Source organism: Triticum dicoccoides, chromosome 3A (genome assembly GCF_002162155.2).
Source record: "Triticum dicoccoides isolate Atlit2015 ecotype Zavitan chromosome 3A, WEW_v2.0, whole genome shotgun sequence".
Classification (NCBI taxonomy): domain Eukaryota; kingdom Viridiplantae; phylum Streptophyta; class Magnoliopsida; order Poales; family Poaceae; genus Triticum; species Triticum dicoccoides.
This window is the reverse complement of record NC_041384.1, coordinates 197837263-197859546: the sequence shown is the minus strand read 5'-3', so window position 1 is coordinate 197859546 and position 22284 is coordinate 197837263. Positions and strand designations below refer to the sequence as shown.

The following is a 22284-nucleotide window of genomic DNA, read 5'->3' as shown; positions in this document are numbered from 1 at the left end:
TTTTAAACGGTATTGATTAAATTAGGGGGTTAAGTGAACCAAAAGAAAGATGAGGGGGTTATGCAAACAACCCACTTTCTTCAGGGGAGTAAAATGGACTTTTTTCCTCTTCTTATAGGCTGTTAGTTCTTCACGCTTCATGAATGCTTCAGGTGCGATGTTCGTCGTTTGACGGACGACCAGCTTTATTTATTCTCTTCACCTAACCGATGGATTTTTCAGCGCAAAAGAAAGAAAGAAGAATGTTTGGCATAAAATTGTTGGCTCTTGCAAGAGGGGTTCTGCCCCATGATAAGAACGGAGGGACCACTTAAGAAAACCACTCATAAATTATCCTCCGGCACCGCTACTGCTCGGAGCAAAATCTCACACCTATCCCCCGTCGCTGTCTTTGCCTCCCTAGGCCCTCGCCGCCCTTCTGCCCGACGCCCATGCCGTTCGTTCCTCGCCGGAATCAAGGTGAAACGTCACCGCCTTGCTTCCACACTGCTGCAGCTGCAGGTCAAGTGTTTGACAGCAAAAACTGAGCAAAAAGAGACGGAGGGACTACTTAAGCAGATCACACTGATTACACAGCAAAAACTGAGCAAACACAAGGCTCAGCGCACTTCTCGATGGACAGGGTTGCTCAAAAAGTTTCACCAACATAATCTAAGCTGGTGGTAACAAACATTTCACCGACTGAGATGACAGATTACAATAGCTGAGACACTTCCCATAGTCTACAACTGATCCCAGCAACCGCATTGTAACTAGTAAAATCACATTACACACGAACTGTCAAACAAATTTACGCAACCATATATCTAGGATTATCGTCAACTTACAGGTTTTCCCTATCACTAAGATAAATCTTTTCTTGCAGCTGCAGTTCTCCCCAGAGCATCAAGGATGATGAGACGGGCAAAGAACCAGGACCTGAATATTGCCACGGTGGACAGCAGGAAGGCCCTTCACTTGATGTACTGGGACATCCATTTGAAACCTTCACCATAGCCCATCTTGCGGACGATGCTGCACATGAACACCTCCAGGGGCCGCACATTTGAATCCGACAAGTTCACGTTGCCCTTCCCAGTGGTGAAGTTGCTCAGCCCAAGGTAGTAGCGCAGCTCCTCCTCGGATGCTGCGATAGGTATGTCGATCTTGTTACCCAGTACGAGGAAAGGCACATTCGCAAGGGAGTCATCTGAAAGAAGGCCGTCGAGCTCCTTCTTCGACTCGGCAAACCGTTCCTTGTCAGCAGCGTCCACCAAGTAAACAACCGCATCCACCTATCAGACAGATTAGGAATTAAAAGAAGCCGGCAGAATCATATGACAACATAAAAGTAAACTGACCATATTAATAATTCACAGTTTACTACTAATGGTTACGGCATGGGGCAGTATCCAACTAAGCGAAAATGTGGCAGCAGACATTATCTCTTTGGATTAAACTCTGAGTGATATACAGTCATTTTCATTCAGAGTTTAATCCAAAGAGATAATATTTGATGCACTTCACTGCACTTCAAATGTTATTTTCACGACAAGATAATAGAAGCGTTCACAAGTTGTATTTGTGAACATATAGTCATACAAGTAGGATTTCCTTGTGATATATGCAGATATGTGAACAGTGGAGCAGCACAAAAGATGGCAGTGGTGACATGTGAAGTTGTTCATTATGGACTACTTCGGGGTAAAATGGTGTTCTTCTTTTTCACCTCTGCTATCCAGATGGATAGAAGAGTATGCATTCCTGGACACTTTTGCGTGTTAATTATTTATGGGGAAAGAAAAAAAAACTGAAAATGACAAAGAGGTAGTACTAAAGCCCATCCAAACTATTAACTAGTTCATGACAAAACTGCCAATAGTCAATTGACTTAAGTATCCAAGTCCTAACAGCCACATACCAAGGAGGCAATGACAGATAAGCTGCACATATTTACTAAGAGCAGCACATACCAAGGACAGAAGAGCTTTAGCTGACTAACTACTTTCTATGTGTACTCACTCCTATTTAACAAGCAAATATAAAAAGTACACAGCATTGTCACATTATGAATTACACTCTTATTGTAATGTATCAATAACAAAGCATGCATTACACTCTTATTGTAATGTATCAATAAAACTTCCAACATTGTCACATTATGAAAATTCCCTCAGAGCAATCAAATAGAAGCTAGATCGAAAATTGAAGCACAAATTCCCTGTAGATATCAATACTCATATCAGGTGCATTGTAGAACCTGTATCCATATACATTGGTGTTTGCACAGAAGATGCAATCAGCAAATAAATAATTTAAGTAAGAATAGGGTCAAGGCACAGAACCAACAACACAAAAGAAATATATGAACCTTCTGATGAACATTATAGAAGGCTACTCAAATAAATTATTAGTCATGCATCTCACTTGATCACTTCCACTTTACAGACTGTGATTAGTGCAGTAAATGCATTATGCATTATGGCTGAACATTCAGAGCGCATTGTCCATACATGTAAACCTTGAAGAGGATTACATATTTACAATGTAACTACTCTATTCCATCTATTTAAAATCTCAATGAGCAAGCATGGCAACAGTGTAACAGAAAAATTACCGGCAAGAAACAAAGCTACAAGCACCAGAAATGCATAGATCTCAGCTTTGTTGCTGGTTGATATATTATCCCGTTAACAATCCCAGTCGATCACCGTTAAAAAAACAATCCCAGTCGATTAACATCACAACACAAGAACTTTCTAGATCTATAAGATGCCAAGTCCACAGGAAATAGAACACAATTCATACGGCTAAGTCTTCAATGGTTATGCATCAGCACATCTGAGACCATAGTAAATTAGTTGTGCCTAAATTTACAGGTATTACAAAGAATGAAAGATATAAGAGCAATGTGTTCTTCAAGAAAAATATAACAGAATTTGGAAAGGTACTGTTGGGAGCCCAGAAACCAGTTAAAAACCTGTGAACAGCTACATGGTCAAGTTTCTTTTCCAGGAGAACTGTCCTAAAGAAAATTGATAATGATCAAACCTTATTTGAACGCTTAACTTCATGTCTTAACGTATGTAAGGCATGTAATTTTAGAAGAACCTTTGGTGAACACAGGTTAAATATGCCTAGAAGACATGATAGATAGCTGAACTTTCTAGATCTATAAGATGCCAAGTCCACAGGAAATAGAACACAATTCATACGGCTAAGTCTTCAATGGTTATGCATCAGCACATCTGAGACCATAGTAAATTAGTTGTGCCTAAATTTACAGGTATTACAAAGAATGAAAGATATAAGAGCAATGTGTTCTTCAAGAAAAATACAACAGAATTTGGAAAGGTACTGTTGGGAGCCCAGAAACCAGTTAAAAACCTGTGAACAGCTACATGGTCAAGTTTCTTTTCCAGGAGAACTGTCCTAAAGAAAATTGATAATGATCAAACCCTATTTGAACGCTTAACTTCATGTCTTAACGTATGTAAGGCATGTAATTTTAGAAGAACCTTTGGTGAACACAGGTTAAATATGCCTAGAAGACATGATAGATAGCTGAACTTTCTAGATCTATAAGATGCCAAGTCCACAGGAAATAGAACACAATTCATACGGCTAAGTCTTCAATGGTTATAAATCAGCACATCTGAGACCATAGTAAATTAGTTGTGCCTAAATTTACAGGTATTACAAAGAATGAAAGATATAAGAGCAATGTGTTCTTCAAGAAAAATATAACAGAGTTTGGAAAGGTACTGTTGGGAGCCCAGAAACCAGTTAAAAACCTGTGAACAGCTACATGGTCAAGTTTCTTTTCCAAGAGAACTGTCCTAAAGAAAATTGATAATGATCAAACCTTATTTGAACGCTTAACTTCATGTCTTAACATATGTAAGGCATGTAATTTTAGAAGAACCTTTGGTGAACACAGGTTAAATATGCCTAGAAGACATGATAGATAGCTGAATACTCCCAAGGAGAGGTCAATGTAATGTACAATCCCGTTGACTGGAGCAAGACTCTCAAAATACTAGTACAGTCAGTTGTCTCGTTCCCATACCCCAGTTGAAGTTTTTTTATGTAAACCCCACAAGTGATGTCAGCTCACTAAACAGTTTTTATGGAAGAACAGAAACACGTACCACTTTCAAACAATAGGGAAACACCGCAGTCTTTAGGTAGTTAATTGGTAAAGTGGGAAGTATGAGTTGTACATTCAGAAAGTTCTCCAAACACAGTGATACATAACTTGGGCAATTGTCCCTAAAAGATACTGGACTTGCGCGCTTCCTTGATAATAGCAGCAACTCGGGAATAAACAAGAATGGGCTATAAACATCTATAGTTTGGTGAATGTGGTATATCCGGTGGACCTTCTGCTAGGAAACAGATTCTCTCCCTTTGATTCATATGGCTGTTGCAAAGTGATGTTAGGATGTTAAGTTTTAAGTTGGCCAGGAAAATCCATGCAACTCTCTGGCCATCCATCATCTGAATAAGATTAGCACTAACACCAATTTTGCTCAAAGTGGCTGCAATTACACCCATTATTATGTTTTCTGCTTGGATAGAGACCTACATAGCTACACCGCCCCATTCAAATTTGGCCTACTGTCGATCACAGTGGCCTGAATACAAGAGCTAGAATATCTTGTGTCATTTTCAGAATAACATAGTGAACCGTTGGCTACAATCACAAACCAGCATTGGCAGCATTCCCGGTTGCTAAATGGAGGTGTCTCCACATGATGAGATTCAGTAACGAATAAGATGTTAAATTATATTGATAAATTATGCTTGGTCTACCGACTAGATGCCCCCAGTGCCTTATCTACTCAGATGCATGCCTCTGATCCTAAATAGGTACTGCTTATGTCTCTAACCTCCATTTCTTGGTTTCATTCAGTACAAGAGCTACTTCTTGCAGATATCTCAAAGCAATCGCACAGAGTAGAATTACTAACAATACGTCGAGATCTCATACCAATTGCACAAAGTAGAATTACTAACCATACGTCGAGATCTCATAGCAATTGCAGAAAGAAGAACTATTAACCACAGGCAAAGAAGCAGACAGCAAGAAGAGGCAAAGGTAACCTTGGCGTAGTAGTCCTTCCAGACTCGGCGGGCGATCTGGTGGCCACCGAGATCGAAGGTCTTGAACTTGATCTGGCCGATGCTCAGCTCCTCGGACGTCGGGTACTGCGTCGGCTGGTGCTGCACCAGCCGCTGCCATCCAATCGGAAGCACAAACACGCCAGTCAGACGAAATCAAGAATCGCCGGCAAGCAGAAAGGACGACAAGATCGGATTCCGCTTCCAGGGAGGAGAGGGGAAGGCTACAGATCGAAATAACAGAAGAGAGACCTCGTCCTTGAGCATGTGGAGGAGGGTGGTCTTGCCGGCGTTGTCCAGGCCGAGGAAGAGGATCTTGGCCTCCTTCTGCCACAGCCCCAGCGACGCCAGCACCCCGTAGAACCAATCCACCAGAAACATCTCTTCTCGTCCGCCTCCTCTTCTCCGGCGATCTCTTCCTCTTCCTCCTCACACCGAACGACCGGTCGACGCTCGCCTCGACCTCCCTCCCTCTCTCTCTCTCTCTTTCTCCCCCTCGCTGGCTCGCTGGCTGGCTTTGCGTCGGAGAGAAAGGTTTTTATCCCTCGCTCCTCTCCTTCGTGAGGTTATGTGTTCTGTTCTAGATTCTTCGCTGGCGCGGCGTGCACTTGCTTCTAGAAACTATGCCAAAAGCGAGTAAAATGAGGTGATTTTATATTAACCCCTCCAAACTTAAAGCATCACATCACCTCGTCTCTTAAGCCAATTTTTTTTACCTCATGATTGTCCATGCATTGCAATGGCGATATAGATTCTACTCCCTCCGTTCGAATATTTGTCTTTCTAGACATTTCAAATGACTACTACGTACGGATGTATGTAGATATATTTTAAAATATAGATTCACTCATTTTACTTCGTATATAGTCACTTGTTGAAATGCCTAGAAAGACAAGTATTTAGGAATAGAAGGAGTATGAAATTAAATAGTTTATTCCTATTAACACATTTCTTTCAACATGCACACATATGAAGAAACGAATCCACCATAGAGGCAAGCTGGGGTAGTTGCCGCGGGTCACCAACGGCAGAGAGAGTACCCCACCCCTTGCCTCAAATCTCCATGGACAACCCCCTCAGGTCGCTATTGCTGCAGATTTGTGTTCTGCGTCAAAGAGTTACGCGAGAAGGAAGAAGGAACAGAGCAAATGGGCTTAAGTGAGCCCATATAGTGGTATATACACATTGCAGCCCAGCCCAATAGATGAAGAGCTTCACCGAGCGGCGTGGAGAAACCGATCGATCCAAATCGATTGATCTCAATTACCCATTGGGTTAATGCCAATCCCTAGCCACCGCTTACTACACGGCACGACTCCTCATTGCTAGCTGCTCTTGCTCGATGCTCATCGTCATGTGCCTGTGTCAAGCCTTCGTCGGGGATGGACTTAGAGGAGGAGAATGGATTGCGGACGAGGAGGAAGCGGCAACAACACTTTCTGCAGCATGTCGGGAACGTAGAATGCAATTTAAAAGAAAAATCATACGCTCACGCAAGATCTATCTAGGAGGTGTATAGCAACGAGAGGGGGAGTGTGTCCACGTACCCTCGTAGACCGAAAGCGGAAGCGTTATGTTAACGCGGTTGATGTAGTCGAACGTCTTCATGATCCAACCGATCCAAGTACCGAACATATGGCACCTCCGTGTTCAGCACACGTTCAGCTCAATGACGTTCCTCGAACTCTTGATCCAGTACAGGGTCGAGGGAGAGTTCAGTCAGCACGATGGCGTGGCGACGGTTTTGGTGATGTGATCCGCGCAGGGGTTTGCCTAAGCACTAAGACGCTATGACCGGAGTAGTAAACTATGGAGGGGGGCACCACACACGGCTAAGAAACAACTGTTGTGCCTTTGGGGTGCCCCCTGCCCACGTATATAGAGGAGGGGGAGGAGGAAGCCGGCCCAAGGGGTGCGCGCCAAGAGGGGGAGTCCTACTAGGACTCCGTTCCTAGTAGGATTCGCCCCCCTCCTTCCTTTCAACGGAGAGGGGAAAGGGGAAAGGGGAAGAGGGAGAAGGAAAGGAGGGCCGCGCCCCCACCCCTTGTCCAATTTAGATTGGGCTTGGGGGGGCACCTCCTGTGGCAGCCTCCCTCTCTTCTCTATGGCCCAATTGTAGGAGTGTCGGAGTAATGGGCCACGGGTAGGCTAACCCAGGCCCAGAACCTTTCAAGACATCGAGGTAGGCTGCACCCCTCAAGACCTCAGGATGAAGAGCCGTCTTCTGAGAGTCGGCTGCAAGGCAGCCGACTGCCCACTCGCGGCCGAGTCCCGAGGACGACTTCAGGATGAGCCGACTCCTGACTGGCAACTTCCAGAGAAGCCGGCCATGGGGAGTCGGCCCACGACGCCAACAACTCCCATGCCCTCATAAAGAGGGACGGGACGGGGAGTGGCCACAGTAAAGTCCACTCCCACCCTTTTCCAAGGGCAGGCGTGGCCACAGTACGCCGTACCCGCGAAGATCTCCGCCCGGCGCGTCACTGTTGCCATGCCGGCCCTGATGTCAGCCCCAGTGGGCGGAGTCCTGTGCCCACGACGGCCTGCCGGTACGACCCAGGGACGACGGGTCCCACCAGTCGGCGGGCGTACGGAAGACGGCGGGAGCGCCACTAGTCGGCTCAGTTGGGAGTCGGCCGGCCCCTCCCACGGGCCCCACGCGCCATTAACCAGACGCGACAGGGAGTGGCCACAGTGATCGCCCGCCAGACGGCGGGGCTGTCGCCACGACCCCATGACCGAGCCTGCGTCATTAGAGGCACGGCTACAGTAATCTACAGCCGGCAAGACCCGCCCGCGGCGGACGCGGCCTATCGGCTCCGTACCGAGCCAGTCGGCGGGGCCCACCAGTTGGCGGGCCCCAGGAGTCGGCGGATAAGACGGCGGCCAGAGAGACTGACGGCTGGGCCCGCGTCCAGCCGGATTACCATTATACCCCTGGGGGGTAGGCCTATATAAACCCCCAGGGCACCCTTGCAAAGGGTTGGAATCCATTAGCACTAGACCAGATCATATAGAAAGGAGAGAGCTAGCCTTGCCTTCTCCTACCTCTAGGAAGCAGCTCAAGGAGCAACCGTGTACACACTTTGCCATAATGATCATGCGGAGACCCCGCAGAGCAGCAGTAGGGGTATTATCTCCACGGAGAGCCCTGAAGCTGGGTAAGATTCGCCGGCGTGCATGCTTTCGCCTTATTCCGTTTCCAGGCACCAGCGACGTTCTACTCGCCCCCACCATGATAAGCCATCCTTTGGCATATGTCGCACCCAACCTCTGACATTTGGCGCCCACCGTGGGGCCTGGTGCACCGTCGTCCGGAGACCTGCTCTAGACGGGAACCCTTTTCCTCCCTGGCGAGCGCAGCCAGCCCGGCACGCTAGACAGAGTTTGCGCTGACGCGCTGCACGGCGCTGAGATCGCCTGCGCAGCCAGCTGCCTCGCCGATCTTGTCGGCGAGATTCGCCTCTCCAATGATCCTGCATCCGACGCAGGCACGTGCGGCCCCGAGAGCCTCCTCGCGGGCCTCCTTGACCAACTCCACGTCGCCGGCGAGCCTGCCGTGGACTTGGAGTCTGTAGGCTCCACCGACCCGATGCTGGTCGACTCCGACACCGCGCCGCTCGACGCATTCCCCACCAACGTGGTGGTCTACGATGAGCCGCTCCCTCGCGCGGAGAGCGACGGAAGCACCGTCACAGAGGTGCTCGTCATTAGTCATGACGAGCATCCCGGCGGAGGAGCGCATGACCCACTTGGCGCGGCATTGCAAGACCTGACCGCGCCCATTCCGGAAGACGCTGACGCGGAGACACTGGAGGCGCGCCGCCTCCAGCTCGTCGAAGGCGCGAAGAAGCTAGCTAGCATGAGATGCTTGTCAGAAGCCTACCAGCGTGAGATGGATTGCGCTGTGGGTGGCTCGCCAGCCCCAGCTGGGCCCAGCCGCCTAGGCGCGGTCCAGCAGCGCGGCGTGGCCATCGCCAACCTATTCGGGGCAAATCACCCTGTGTACGCCACGCCTGCGGAGAACATTCGAGCCGCCCAAGCGGCGGCGGATGAGCTGGACAACTTCGAGGGTGAAGAGCGCCGCCTGATGGCGGAGCGAGTCCAGCGGCTCCTCGACACGGCTGCCGCGTAGAACGAGGCCGGCTGCCGCACAGAGGCGCCGCAGCGACAAAATGACGACCCGCCTCCACGCCGAGACCAAGGCGCGACGTCTCGGACGCCGACTGGCGGCGCCTGAGGAAGGAAAGACAAGGATCCGGCTGTCAACCGCAGTCGGACTCGCATTACCATAGAGCGCGACCAAGACGGCCGCCCGAGAGCAGTGGAACGACGGGACGACTGTCCGCCTCCTCCTCCTCGCAAGGAAAGGCGAGTCTCCCCACCGCCTGTTGACCATCCGACTCTCGGCGACAGCCTTGGCCGCCGAGAGGGAGTCGGAGAAAACGACGCCCGCCACCGGATCGACCGACTTCACCGATCCCTGGCGTTGGAAGAAGAAGACGAGTTGGGTCCGCCTTGTTTCGGGCCCCGCATTCAAGATGAGCCCTTTCCCAAAGGGTTCACACTCCCAAGAGACACGCCCAAGTACACCGGCTCCGTGAAGCCAAAGGACTGGCTGGTTGACTACTCCACGGCCGTCAACATAGCAAATGGCAACAAGCGTGTTGCCGTAAAATACGTTTCGCTCATGCTTCAGGGCATGGCCCGGACATGGCTAAACAGCTTGAAGCCCCGCAGCATCAATAGCTGGGTCGACTTCACCGATGCATTCGTCCGCAACTTCACAAGCACATACAAGCGTCCTCCCAAACCTCGCCAGCTTTCCTTGTGCGTGCAAGGCCCCAACGAGTCGACTCGCGACTACCTCACGCGTTGGGCCGAGCTCCGGAACTCTTGTGAGGGCATGCACGAGGTGCAGGCTATCGAGTACTTCACCGCTGGGTGCAGAGAAGGCACCCTCCTCAAGCACAAGCTCCTTTGCGATGAGCCAGAAACCCTCGACGAGCTGCTGATCATAGCAGACAAGTATGCCATGGACGACTCCTCCATGAAGGCAGAGATTCAAGTTAGTGCGACTGGCAAAGTGGCCCCTCAGGCTCCTAGAACTCCGGCTGGAGATGCCAGTCGGCGACTGCAGCCAAGCGACCACAAGCGCAAGGCCCCGCAGTCGGCTTCCAGCAGCCGGCAGGTGGCGACAGTCGAAGACCAGCAGCCGGATGGGCAGCCTCCACCCAAGCGACAGAAAGGCGGCAAGCCCAACTGGTTGCCGGCTTTCTCATACGAGCAGACTCTGGATGGTCCTTGCAAGTTCCACAGCGGCGCGAAGCCGTCGAATCACACCACCTGGAAGTGCCACTGGCTCACCAGGATCGCCAAAGGAGACGGCCTCCTGCCTCCCCCGCCTGCTGGGCAGCAGCCTCTGCCTCCGCCCCAGCAGCCGGCTGTCAGGCCAGTCGGTGCAGTACAAGACGAGTACCCCGAAGAGCACGAAGCCTACGTGGTATTTACCAGCGTGGCTGACGATCGACGCAGCAGGCGGCTGCAGCAGCAAGAGGTGAATGCAGTAGCATTAGAGACACCAGAATTCGTGCACTGGTCTGAGAAGCCTATCAGCTGGAGCAGAGCTGATCACCCAGAGGTGATGCCGAGTCTGGGCTCCTATGCCTTGGTCTTGGATGCCACCTTTGCAACAGATAGACGAGCTGCTTGTTTCTCGCAAGTTCTGATAGACAGAGGCAGCAACATCAACATCCTGTACAAGGACACCATGGAGAAGTTGGGAATCAAGCAAAGACAGCTTCAGAACAGCCGGACTATGTTCCACGACATTGTTCCTGGCCTTTCCTGCTCACCAATCGGCAAGATTCTGATTGACGTCCTCTTTGGAGACAAAGATCACTTCCGCCGAGAGTCAGTTTGGTTCGAGGTGGTGGATCTCGAGAGCCCATACCATGCATTACTTGGTCGACCCGCCCTGGCCAAGTTCATGGCGGTCCCCCACTACGCCTACCTAAAGATGAAGATGCCTAGTTCCAAGGGGTTTCTGACCATAGCCGGCGACTACCGGAAGTCGTCTGCCTGTGCGGCTGAATGTAGTCGGTTGGCCGAGTCCCTGGTGATCGCGGCCGAGAAGCGGCTCCATGATCGGGTTGTGGCGATGGCCGTCAAGCAGCTAGAGGTGTCGCCAAACCCCAAGGAGTCGGAGGCTGAGGGTTCGTTCAAGCCGTCCAAAGAGATAAAGAAGATACCCTTGGATCCGGAGCACCCAGAGAGGTACGCTGTCATGGGCGCAAACCTCGACAGCAAATAGGAAGGCGTGCTCGTCGATTTCCTCCGTGAGAACCGGGACATCTTCGCATGGTCCCCCAAAGACATGCCAGGTGTACTGACGGAATTCGCCGAGCACAAGTTACATGTCCGATCTGATGCAAAGCCAGTCAGGCAGCCCTTGCGCCGCCTATCAGAAGAAAAGAGAAGAGTTGTCGGAGAAGAGATAACCTGACTCCTAGCAGCCGGCTTCATTATGGAAGTATTCTTTCCAGAGTGGCTTCCTAGTACTGAAGAAGAACAAGCAGTGGCGAATGTGTATTGACTACACAAGACTCAACAGGGCTTGCCCCAAGGACCCGTTTGCTTTGCCAAGAATTGATCAGGTGATAGACTCCACAGCCGGATGCGAGCTATTGAGCTTCTTGGGTGCATATTCAGGATATCACCAGATCAAGCTGAACCCGGCTGACAGACTGAAGACCACCTTCATCACATCGATTGGAGCCTTCTGCTACCTAACCATGACGTTCGGCTTGAGGAATACCGGCGCCACCTTTCAACATTGCATGCAAAAGTGCCTCCTCAAGCAACTCGGCAGAAACGCCCACGTCTACGTGGACGATGTGGTGGTGAAGACGGAGAAGCGTGGAACACTGCTGGAAGACCTCAAGGAGACCTTTGAGAACCTGCGCCGATTCCAGATCAAGCTCAACCCTGAGAAGTGCGTTTTCGGAGTACTATCCAGCCAACTCCTTGGCTTCCTGGTCTCTGAACGCGGCATAGAGTGCAACCCTGTAAGGATCAAGGCCATTGAGAGGATGGAGGTACCCAGCCGACTGTTGGACGTGCAAAAATTCACTGGCTGCTTGGCGTCCATCAGCCGATTCATCAGTCGGCTGGGCGAGAAAGCTCTCCCCTTATATCAGCTCATGAAGAAGACCACTTTTTTCGAGTGGAACCACAAGGCGGATGAAGCCTTTCTCCAGTTGAAGAAGATGTTGACTACTCCACCCGTTCTGGCAGCTCCGACTCCTAAGGAGCCCATGCTCCTGTACATCGCCGCCACCAGCCGGGTAGTCAGCACAGTCATTGTAGTGGAACGCAAGGAGGAAGGCAAGGCACTACCTGTCCAGAGGCCAGTATATTACCTGAGCGAATTGCTGTCGACCTCCAAGCAGAACTACCCCCACTACCAGAAGATGTGCTATGGCGTGCACTTTGCCGCCAAGAAGTTGAAGCCTTACTTTCAAGAGCATCCAATCACTGTGGTCTGCACGGCCCCACTTGCCGAGATCATCGGAAGCCGAGATGCTTCTGGCCGAGTGGCCAAATGGGCCATAGAGCTGGCTCCCTACACCATCTACTACCAGCCCCGCACCGCCATCAAGTCACAAGCACTGGCTGACTTCCTCGTCGACTGGGCCGAGACCCAGTACCTACCACCAGCGCCCGACTCCACCCATTGGCGGATGCATTTCAACGGCTCCAAGATGCGCACCAGCTTGGGAGCCGGCGTTGTCCTCACTTCTCCTAAAGGCTACAAGCTCAAATACGCACTGCAAATCCACTTTGCCGCCTCCAACAACGTCTCCGAATACGAGGCGCTCATTCACGGGCTCCGGCTTGCCAAAGAACTTGGCATTCGCCGGATCCTGTGTTATGGCGACCCGGACTTAGTGGTCCAGCAGTCGTCTGGCGACTGGGACGCCAAAGATGCAAACATGGCGAGTTACCATTTCCTCGTGCAGCAACTCAGTGGATATTTCGAGGGATGCGAGTTCCTCCATGTGCCAAGAAACGACAGTGACCAAGCAGACGCCCTGACACGAATCGGCTCTACCCGCCAAGCAATACCATCCGGCGTCGCCCTTCAACGCCTCCTCAAGCCGTCTGTCAAGCCTTCACCAGAATCAGACTCCATCTTTGTGCCGGCTCCCCCTGAAGAAGTCGGATCCGATTCCAGAGCCCTAGCAGACGGTACGAGGATTTTGACAGATGGCTCCAAAGCTTCCACAGTCGAAGCCGGCCCAGGGACTGCAGAACCTGGCCCGGGGACTGCGGCGGCCAGCTCGAAGACTCCAGAACTCGGCCCGAGGGCTGCACCAGTCGGCCCGGGGACTTCATTAATCTAGCAAGCGGTTGCTGACTCTAGCCCGCCGCCCCCCAGCCCAGCCGCCCTCGTCCAAGTCGTAGTTCTGGCAGTCGAAGAAATAGCAGCACCCTCATGGGCCCAGCCCATCCTCAAATTCCTGGTGAATAAAGAGCTGCCGACTGATGAGACCTTAGCTCGGCAAGTACAACGCCGATCAGCAGCCTACACCATAGTCAACAAAGAGCTAGTCAGGCGCAACGTCACTGGTGTCTACCAGCGCTGCGTAGAGCCAGAGTAAAGCCAAACAATTCTCAAAGACATCCATCAAGGCGAGTGCGGCCACCATGCGGCTTCAAGAGCACTCGACGCCAAAGCCTTCCGACACGGTTTCTTTTGGCCAACGGCCTTAGAAGAGGCCAAGGAATTGGTCCAAAAATGCAAAGGGTGCCAAAAGTTCCGCTCCAAGCCGCATCAGCCGGCTTCTGCACTCAAGACCATCCCCATTGCCTGGCCCTTCGCAGTTTGGGGCCTAGACATGGTGGGACCGTTCAAGACGGCACGAGGTGGCCTAACTCACTTGTCGCGGTGGACAAGTTCACCAAGTGGATAGAAGCGAAGCCAATCAAGAAACTGGATGGTCCGACTGTCATGACTTTCATCTCTGACATCACAATTCGGTACGGCGTACCACACAGCATCATCACCGACAATGGCACGAATTTTGCCAAAGGCGCCTTGGCCCGTTTCTGCGCGACATAGGGCATCCGACTGGACCTAGAGCCCGTCGCCCATCCACAGTCAAACGGACAGGTGGAGCGAGCAAACGGCCTCATCCTGTCCGGCATCAAGCCCCGACTGGTCGAGCCTCTGGAGTGCTCGACTAGCTGCTGGCTCGATGAGTTGCCAGCCGTCCTCTGGAGTCTGCGCACGACTCCAAACAAGTCAACTGGCTTCATGCCTTTCTTCCTCGTCTACGGTGCTGAAGCCGTCATCCCAACGGACATAGAGTTTGATTCCCCGCGAGTCACCATGTACACCGAGGAAGAAGCAGAAGAAGCACATCAAGACGGCGTCGATCTGCTGGAAGAGGGCCGGCTGTTGGCACTCAGCCGGTCCAGCATCTACCAGCAGAGCCTGCGCAGATACTACAATAGGAAGGCCAGGCCGAGATCTTTCCAAGAGGGCGACCTTGTGCTCCGACTGATCCAGCGAACAGCCGGCCATCACAAGCTGTCGGCGCCTTGGGAAGGCCCCTTCATCATCAGCAAAGTGCTGGGCAACGACTCCTACTACCTGATCGACGCTCAGAAGCCCCGAGTACGCAAGAGGGACGACTCCGGCAAAGAGACAGAGCGGCCATGGAATGGAAACCTCCTCCGAAAATTTTATAGTTAAACGCAGTATGTACCACGCTACCTTTTGAATTAAAAGTACCAAGACTTCGCCCCCCCCCCCGAGAAGAGCTCGGGGACTGCCCTCTTTTATCTATATGATAAGAATTATGCCCTCGAGTATATTACTCTTTGTTATGCCGCTTGGCACCGGGTTCGACTAGTCGGCCCAGGGACTTGACGCCCTGCGCTATGAAATGCTTCCTGCAGCCGGACAAGTAGTTTGTGGCGCCTAAGCCGTCTCCTGTCAGAAGCCGCAGCTCGTAGAGCGACTGTCTGGTGGGTAGGAGTAAGAAAGAATGGGCATCCACATGAAAAATGGCTAAGGACTCAAAGCATAAACATAGCTTAAAGCCGGCTTCCAGCCTTTTTTCGCAAACCGACTCTTGAACAGTCGGCTTGCCTCCTTCTATCCGACTTGCTAAACAACTCTAAAACGGCTAAGTACCTGCCTTCCCAAAGTGACCAAGAATTTGATCCGGCGGCAGTCCATAGAGCGGCTGTCCGACTGACAAAGACGGCAACTGAGGGAAGGCAGCAAAGGAAAAAGGCAAAAGAGCAATCGGCAAGAAAAGATAGAAGTCGGATGAATATTTACATAACAAAGGCCCTTGGCCGAATATTCGAGCAGAATTTCAAAATACACCCCGCGGGTGGAATTGTGCGAATTAACAAGTTCTTCAAAGACTATTAAAACAGATAAAACAAAGATAAGGCGGCAGCCTAGGAGGCGGCAGACGGGTTCGGAGGATCGGAGGAGATGGCGGTGTTGGATGTTGGGGCGGCCGGCTGGGCGGTCTCGGCTTGATCACCTCTGGCGGCAGTCAGCTCGGGCGGGCACGACTCGTTGCTGGAGGCGCGGTCGAGCTGAGGCTGGCCGTCCGCTCCATCTTCCGGTGCCTCTGTCTCGCTTCTGTCCTCCGCCTCGTCTTCCTCCTTGAAGCTGGAGCCGATCACCTCCGCCGAGTCCTCGCCGTAGTCTGGGTTCATCCCAAACCACTCTGGTGGTACCTCCCCGCTGTCTTCAGCCCGCTCGGGGACAAAGATGCTGGTGTCGGTGTACTCGGTGATCGCCGCCGCACGCTTGACAAGGGCATCTTCCGCGGCTGCCAGCTCAGGCCGGGCCTCTGACCGGAGTGTGGCCAGCCGGTCTAGGTCCAGCCCAGGATACCATGCCTTGACGAATTCCAAGGCTCGGCGCGCTCCAGCCCGGGCCGAGGAACCCTTCCAGGCCTCAAGACGGCCAGCCGCGACGTCCAGCCAGTCGGCAGTCCGACTAGGGGTGCGCGGAGCCTGCATGTCTGGCCATAGGGCAGCGATTATTTGGGCACCGACACGTTGAAGCCGGCGCAACATCCGGTGGGCCAGCCGCAGACGAGCCCCAATGCTCAGAATATGCTTGTCAAGGGTCCAGGGGGCATCAGCGGCAATCTCCGCGCCATTCGCCCTCCGCTCCTCATGATCAGCCTTGATAGCTTGAATGGAGGCCGGCGAGTGGCCGAGGAAGAAGTCTGCCAAGACGAAAAGAATGAAGAACAAGTCAAAAAACCAGGAGTTGGCTCGACCTATAGTCGGCGGCTCGAAGAAGAAAAGCAAAGAAGCTCACCGTCGACGAGGTCCTTGATCTCGTGGAAGCCGGAGGCCAGCATTGCCTTCTTGTCAGTCCAGGAGGAGCGCTCGCTCGCGAACTCGGCCAGGAGGGCGGCCTCCGCCTCCTTCTGCGTCTTCTTAAGCAGCTCCTTCTGCTCTGCCAATTGTGCGGCCAGCAGATCGCGCTCTGTGGCGAGCTTGCTGCACTCCTCCCCCTTGGCGCGCAACGCGGTGTTGGCTTCGCTCAGCTGCTGTTGAAGAGTGGCGTTGGCCTCTGAAGAGAAAGAAGAAAGAAGGCATTAAGTCATCAACAAAGAAGGTCGCCGGGGAGATCCAGCCCGACTGCTCAGCAGTCGGCCCGAATCTCGGGGACTACAGCCCGCGGGTGCGCCAGCGCGCCCCCACAAAGAAGAAAAAGGACTCACTCGGCTCTCTGACAAGTCGGCGGTCCGCTTGCCCGGCTCTTCAATGTTGCGGTTGAAGGCGATGACACGGAGGTTGTGATAGTCCTGCGACAAGTATTTCAGACAAAAGATAGTACCCATAACTCACCAATTGGAGTTCCGAGCCGCCTGCTCAGCAGCCGGCCCGAAACTCGAGGACTACACCCAGTGGGTGCGCTGGCGCGCCCCCACAGAGAGGAACAAGAAAAACAGAGACAAACGAAAAAGCATACCCGGATGGCTGCCCGCGACGCCAGGTGCGCCTTGGTGAAGTTTTGGATAGCGTTGCTCTCAGCTCACAGCTTTGTCTGGACATCCAGAAGCGCTTGGTTCAGCGGGCCCGTGCCGCCTCCTCGCACCCACCCAATGGGCACGGCGCTCGTCGCCTCGGCGTCTAGGAGCCTCGAGCTTGTGGTGCCGGTCTCCAAGGGGCGTGGCGCCGAAGTCGCCTTCTCAAGACGACGGCGCGTTGGCGAGCCGACTTAAAGGAGTAGCCTTGCCACGGCCTCGTCTTCAGTCGGCGGCAAGGGCGGGTCCGTCGGCTGTTTGCCTTGCGCACTCCTAGACGGCGGCGGGGGCGGCAGTGGCGGCACGACCGCGTCCGGCATGGAGGCGTCGCCGCCGCCTCTCTCCATGATCGGGAACTCGGCGCCGGCTTCCCCTGACTGCCCTGTGAACTCCGGAGGCGGCGACGCAGAGTTCAGAGGGGTGACGAACACCGTCGACCGCCGGTGCGCGACTTCCTTAGCCCGCCGCCTTGCCGCGATGGTGGCCTCGGCCTCCTCCAGCTTTTTCAGGGCGGAGGCCTCCCCCTTCTCGGCCTCCGCTTTCTCCAGGCGGGCGGCCTCTTCCTCCTCGCGCTTCTCCTGCGCGTTTCACTCTGTCGCCTCCCAGAGGTCGGCGGCGGGGTCAATCCGCCGAGTAGTGGCAGACGTCTCCGCCGACCCTATAACGGAGGCGGCGGCAACCCTCTCAAGAGTGGGGGGAGCTCTGAAGTGAGGGAAGCATATGAAAGACTCAGACAAGATCAACAAAGAGAAAATAAAGATGAGTGACGGAGGCGCTTACGCAGAGACCAGCGGCGGCTTCTTCACTTCCTTGCGGAAGCGGTTGGCCTTCGCGGCCGCCTCTTCCCTCTTGGTCGCGGCGGTCGCTCCCTTAAATTTCTTCGACCGGCCACCAAGCGTACTCGGCCAGGCCCGGCGCTTCTTCGCGCCGCCTTGAGCGTCCAAGGCGGCGGAGGAACTCGCGCTTGGCTGGCCAGCCTTTGGCTGGTGACGCGGGGCGACTTCCCCCTCAGCATCGTCATCAGGCCAGTCGGCGAAAGTGGCCGTAGGCCTGGAGCCGCCTTCTTCTTCTCCTCCTCCCTCGGCGTCGGCCTCCATGGCCGCCGCGCCCAAGTCAGGATCGTCGATGTTGCTCTTCGCCCGATCGGGGACAAACTGACGAGCTGGCCCCGTGGTGTCGACCGAAGGAGGGACGAGAGGGGTCTGATTCAAAACAAAAACGGTCAGACTAGACAAGTCGGACTCGGCAACAAAAGAAACAGAAGAAGAAGGAAGACGACTTACAACAGGCGGGGGGTTGGCGCGTGAGTACGGCTCCTTGCCGAACCGCTAATCCATCAGAGACCGCAGTTCGCGATGTAGTTCATCGTGTCCCCCACCTCCGCGTGAGGCATGTCCTTGGAGCACATCCGACTCGGGTCCCGATGACCGCTCATCTGGCAGATCAGGTGAGGTCGGCCTTGGAGTGGGAGGACTCGGCGCGCCACGAAGGCGGCCAGCAAGTCGGCCCCGGTCAAGCCCTCCGACTGCGTCAGCACTCGAAGTCGCACGATGGCGGCGGCACCAGCGGGAGACAACATCTTGGCTCGGTCTGACCAGCTGGGGAGCCTTCCAGCCGGCACGCCGGCTTCGTAAGCCGACAGGTTGACCCAGTCGCCTTCTGGGGCGACGTTCTTCACATAAAAATAGGACCGCTGCCACATCTTCACCGACTTAATCAGTGCGATGGTGGGAAACAGATTGTCGGCCACTGATCTTCGCATCGCGATAAACGCACTGCACTGGGCCGGCACGCCGGCGACGTGTGTGCCGAGCTTGTACTGGAAGAACTCACCCCAGAGCTCGATGGTGGGGAGAACGCCGAGGAAACCTTCGCACAAGGTGGCGAAGGCAGCCAGCAGCACCACCGTGTTCGGAGTAAGGTGGTGCGGCTGAAGCCCGTGGAACTCCAAGAAGGAGCGGAATAAGCTGCTCGCCGGCAGCCCCAGGCCGCGCATAAGGTGCGAGCGGAATATGACCTACTCGCCCTCCTCCGGCGCCGGTGATATTTCCCCCTCCGGCGCGAGGCGGACCCGCACTAAGCACCTGCCGGGCAGCCGCCGTGTCTTGCGAAGGATCTCGACATTGTCGTCATCTACCTCGGAGCCGTCCCACACTCCGGAGCGCACAGCAGGAGGCGCGGCGGCGAAGGAAGAGCTCATCGCCGCGGGCGCGGCGTGGTTCGGAGCAGCAGCGGCGAGAGGAAGAAGAAGCAAGAAGGAGCGAAAGGGAGTAGGGAGGATGGGCGCGCGTGCTTCGCCGCCCCCTCCCCCCGCCTACCTGTAGGCTCGTGGGCTGAGAAGCCGAGGGGGCGGTCGTGGGATTAACTGCGCCCAGGACCCCACGACTCCCATGATTTACCACCCGAAGTTACTGCGTGCAATAACCGCGCGGGAACCCCAACCGTCCGCACGGCCACAACAGATCCGTTCACATGCCGAGGCGCGGTAGTGGTGGGCCCCGCCTGTAGGCCTGTCCCGTTGCGCGCGTGGGTGGGCAGACTAGCTCAGCCACGTGGCGCCTCGCGACGGGTCCACAACGGGCGGCAACCCGGAGGCTTATCAGGCATGCCGCCTGGACTCCGCCGCGACGTTCAAACTTTTTTAGGGGCAAGTCGGCCTTAAGCAAGTCTGGCTCCAACTAGTCGGCTTGACAGAAGACGGATAGCGAGGCCTAGATCCAACCGCCGGAAAGAAGAAACTGTTGAGGCTCCTCGGCATATCGCCCTCGGTGCCTCACCAGCTTCGGGGACTACTGTCGGAGTAATGGGCCACAGGTAGGCTAACCCAGGCCCAGAACCTTTCAAGACATCGGGCAGGCTGCACCCCTCAAGACCTCAGGATGAAGAGCCGCCTTCTGAGAGTCGGCTGCGAGGCAGCCGACTGCCCACTCACGGCCGAGTCCCGAGGACGACTTCAGGATGAGCCGACTCCTGACTGGCGACTTCCCGAGAAGCCGGCCATGGGGAGTCGGCCCGCGACGCCAACAACTCCCATGCCCTCGTAAAGAGGGACAGGACGGGGAGTGGCCACAGTAAGGTCCACTCCCACCCTTTTCCAAGGGCAGGCGTGGCCACAGTACGCCGTACCCGCGGAGATCTCCGCCCGACGCGTCACTGTTGCCATGCCGGCCCTGACGTCAGCCCCAGTGGGCGGAGTCCTGTGCCCACAACGGCCTGCCGGTACGACCCAGGGACGATGGGTCCCACCAGTCGGCGGGCGTACGGAAGACGGCAAGAGCGCCACCAGTCGGCCTAGTTGGGAGTCGGCCGGCCCCTCCCACGGGCCCCACGCGCCATTAACTAGACGCGACAGGGAGTGGCCACAGTGATCGCCCGCCAGACGGCGGGGCTGTCGCCATGACCCCATGACTGAGCCTGCGTCATTAGAGGCACGACTACAGTAATCTACAGCCGGCAAGACCCGCCCGCGGCGGACGTGGCCTGTCGGCTCCGTACCGAGCCAGTCGGCGGGCCCAGGAGTCGGCGGATAAGACGACAGCCAATGAGACCGACGGCTGGGCCCACGTCTAGCCAGATTACCATTGTACCCCTGGGGGGTAGGCCTATATAAACCCTCCAGGGCACCCATGCAAAGGATTGGAATTCATTAGCACTAGACCAGATCATATAGGAAGGAGAGGGCTAGCCTTGCCTTCTCCTACCTCCAGGAAGCAGCTCAAGGAGCAACCGTGTACACACTTTGCCATAGTGATCATGTGGAGACCCCGCAGAGTAGCAGTAGGGGTATTATCTCCACGGAGAGCCCCGAAGCTGGGTAAGATTCGTCGGCGTGCATGCCTTCGCCTTATCCCGTTTCCAGGCACCGGCGACGTTCTACTTGCCCCCACCATGATAAACCATCCTTTGGCATATGTCGCACCCAACCCCCGACAAGGAGATATGCCCTAGAGGCAATAATAAATGTTATTGATTATCTCCCGGTTCATAATTATGTTTATATTCCATGCTATAACTGCTATGGTTATCGAGTCTGCAATAACCATGAGGCTCGGAGGAAGACTCATATGCACGTGTGGAATAATAAACGGTAAAATGTATTCCTAGTCTGTCCTCTAAGACTAGTTCAAGTGTTGCATGATGGTTCTGTTTTCCTGATCATGGGCATGTCTATGCCAGCTACCTTGAGGGCACAATGTTAAGAGAACATTTGTGTTGAATCGACCAGAATTGATGTTATGCTGCGAGATACATTCGTCACAAGTTTAATGGTATATAACACAGAGATGGTTAACGTTTGCATGATTCCTTAGACCATGAGAGTATTGAGTTTCTTCATGCTTGGTTCATGAACTTTGGGGTTTGTTAAACGTCATCCGTAAATGGGTGGCTATTACGGCGGCTTACGGGTTCATGGAAAAGTATGTTAAGTAACTTGATAGCTCAAGATTTGGATTTGCTCCTCCGACGATGGAGAGATATTCTCGGGCCCTCGGTGTTACGGTATCCATAATCGTCTGGCCAGACACCTTGTGATTTGATCACTAGGATGCCGGAACATGGAAACGAGAAAAGAGAACAAAACCGGTAACGAGGTAAATTGCATGGTGGACAAATTGTTCCTACACGGATCTCACCTCAGGTGTTCGTGGCATATCGCGAAGCAACAGGAATAGCTCACTGCAACTGGAGGTTCACTCGAATATTCATGCATGTGTGTACAGGGGTCAATATGGGTGTCCATGGCTCCGATGTTGATCATTGATCGGAAGGGGTTCCGGGTCATGTCTATACTTCACCGAACCTATAGGGTCACACGCTTAAGGGTCATCTATCTGCTGAATACTAGACAGGGAGTCTGAGAGAAAATCACCGAAAAAGTTTCGGACACCGAAAAGTTTCGGACAGCGGAAACGTTCCGCAGAGAGAGGTCATTGGATGAGTTTTGGTGAAACCGAAAAGTTGTTTCGGGATATACTATCAAGTCAAATTGGTTTCGGCACATGCCTGATAATTCTTCGAGGGTGCCAGAGTCATTCTAGAAACTTTCTGGAATTTTTCGGGATAAAAGCTGGAATTGCTCCGGAGCTGCCATGAAAGTGCGTTA

At 53.7% G+C, this 22284-nt stretch overlaps 1 protein-coding gene and 1 pseudogene across 1 annotated transcript; both read right to left on the bottom strand.

Moving 5' to 3' along the window:
* Positions 1-617: 617 nt before the first annotated feature.
* Positions 618-5663, bottom strand: LOC119267838 (GTP-binding protein SAR1A-like). The gene is made up of 3 exons (XM_037549275.1): positions 5356-5663; positions 5086-5217; positions 618-1274 (listed from the first exon to the last, which is right to left on the bottom strand). The coding sequence occupies exons 1-3, from the start codon at positions 5482-5484 to the stop codon at positions 954-956; spliced, it is 582 nt and encodes a 193-aa protein (XP_037405172.1). The 5' UTR covers positions 5485-5663; the 3' UTR covers positions 618-953.
* A 10472-nt stretch (positions 5664-16135) lies between these two features.
* LOC119272146 overlaps positions 16136-22284 on the bottom strand; it is an 18657-nt pseudogene continuing 12508 nt past the window's right edge.

Coding starts and splice junctions, on each gene's coding strand:
- LOC119267838 (XM_037549275.1), bottom strand. CDS start 5,484: ATGTTTCTGGTGGATTGGTTCTACGGGGTGCTGGCGTCGCTGGGGCTG. Junction 5,218..5,355: donor TCCACATGCTCAAGGACGAG/GTCTCTCTTCTG, acceptor ATTGGATGGCAG/CGGCTGGTGCAGCACCAGCC. Junction 1,275..5,085: donor GGAAGGACTACTACGCCAAG/GTTACCTTTGCC, acceptor TCTGTCTGATAG/GTGGATGCGGTTGTTTACTT.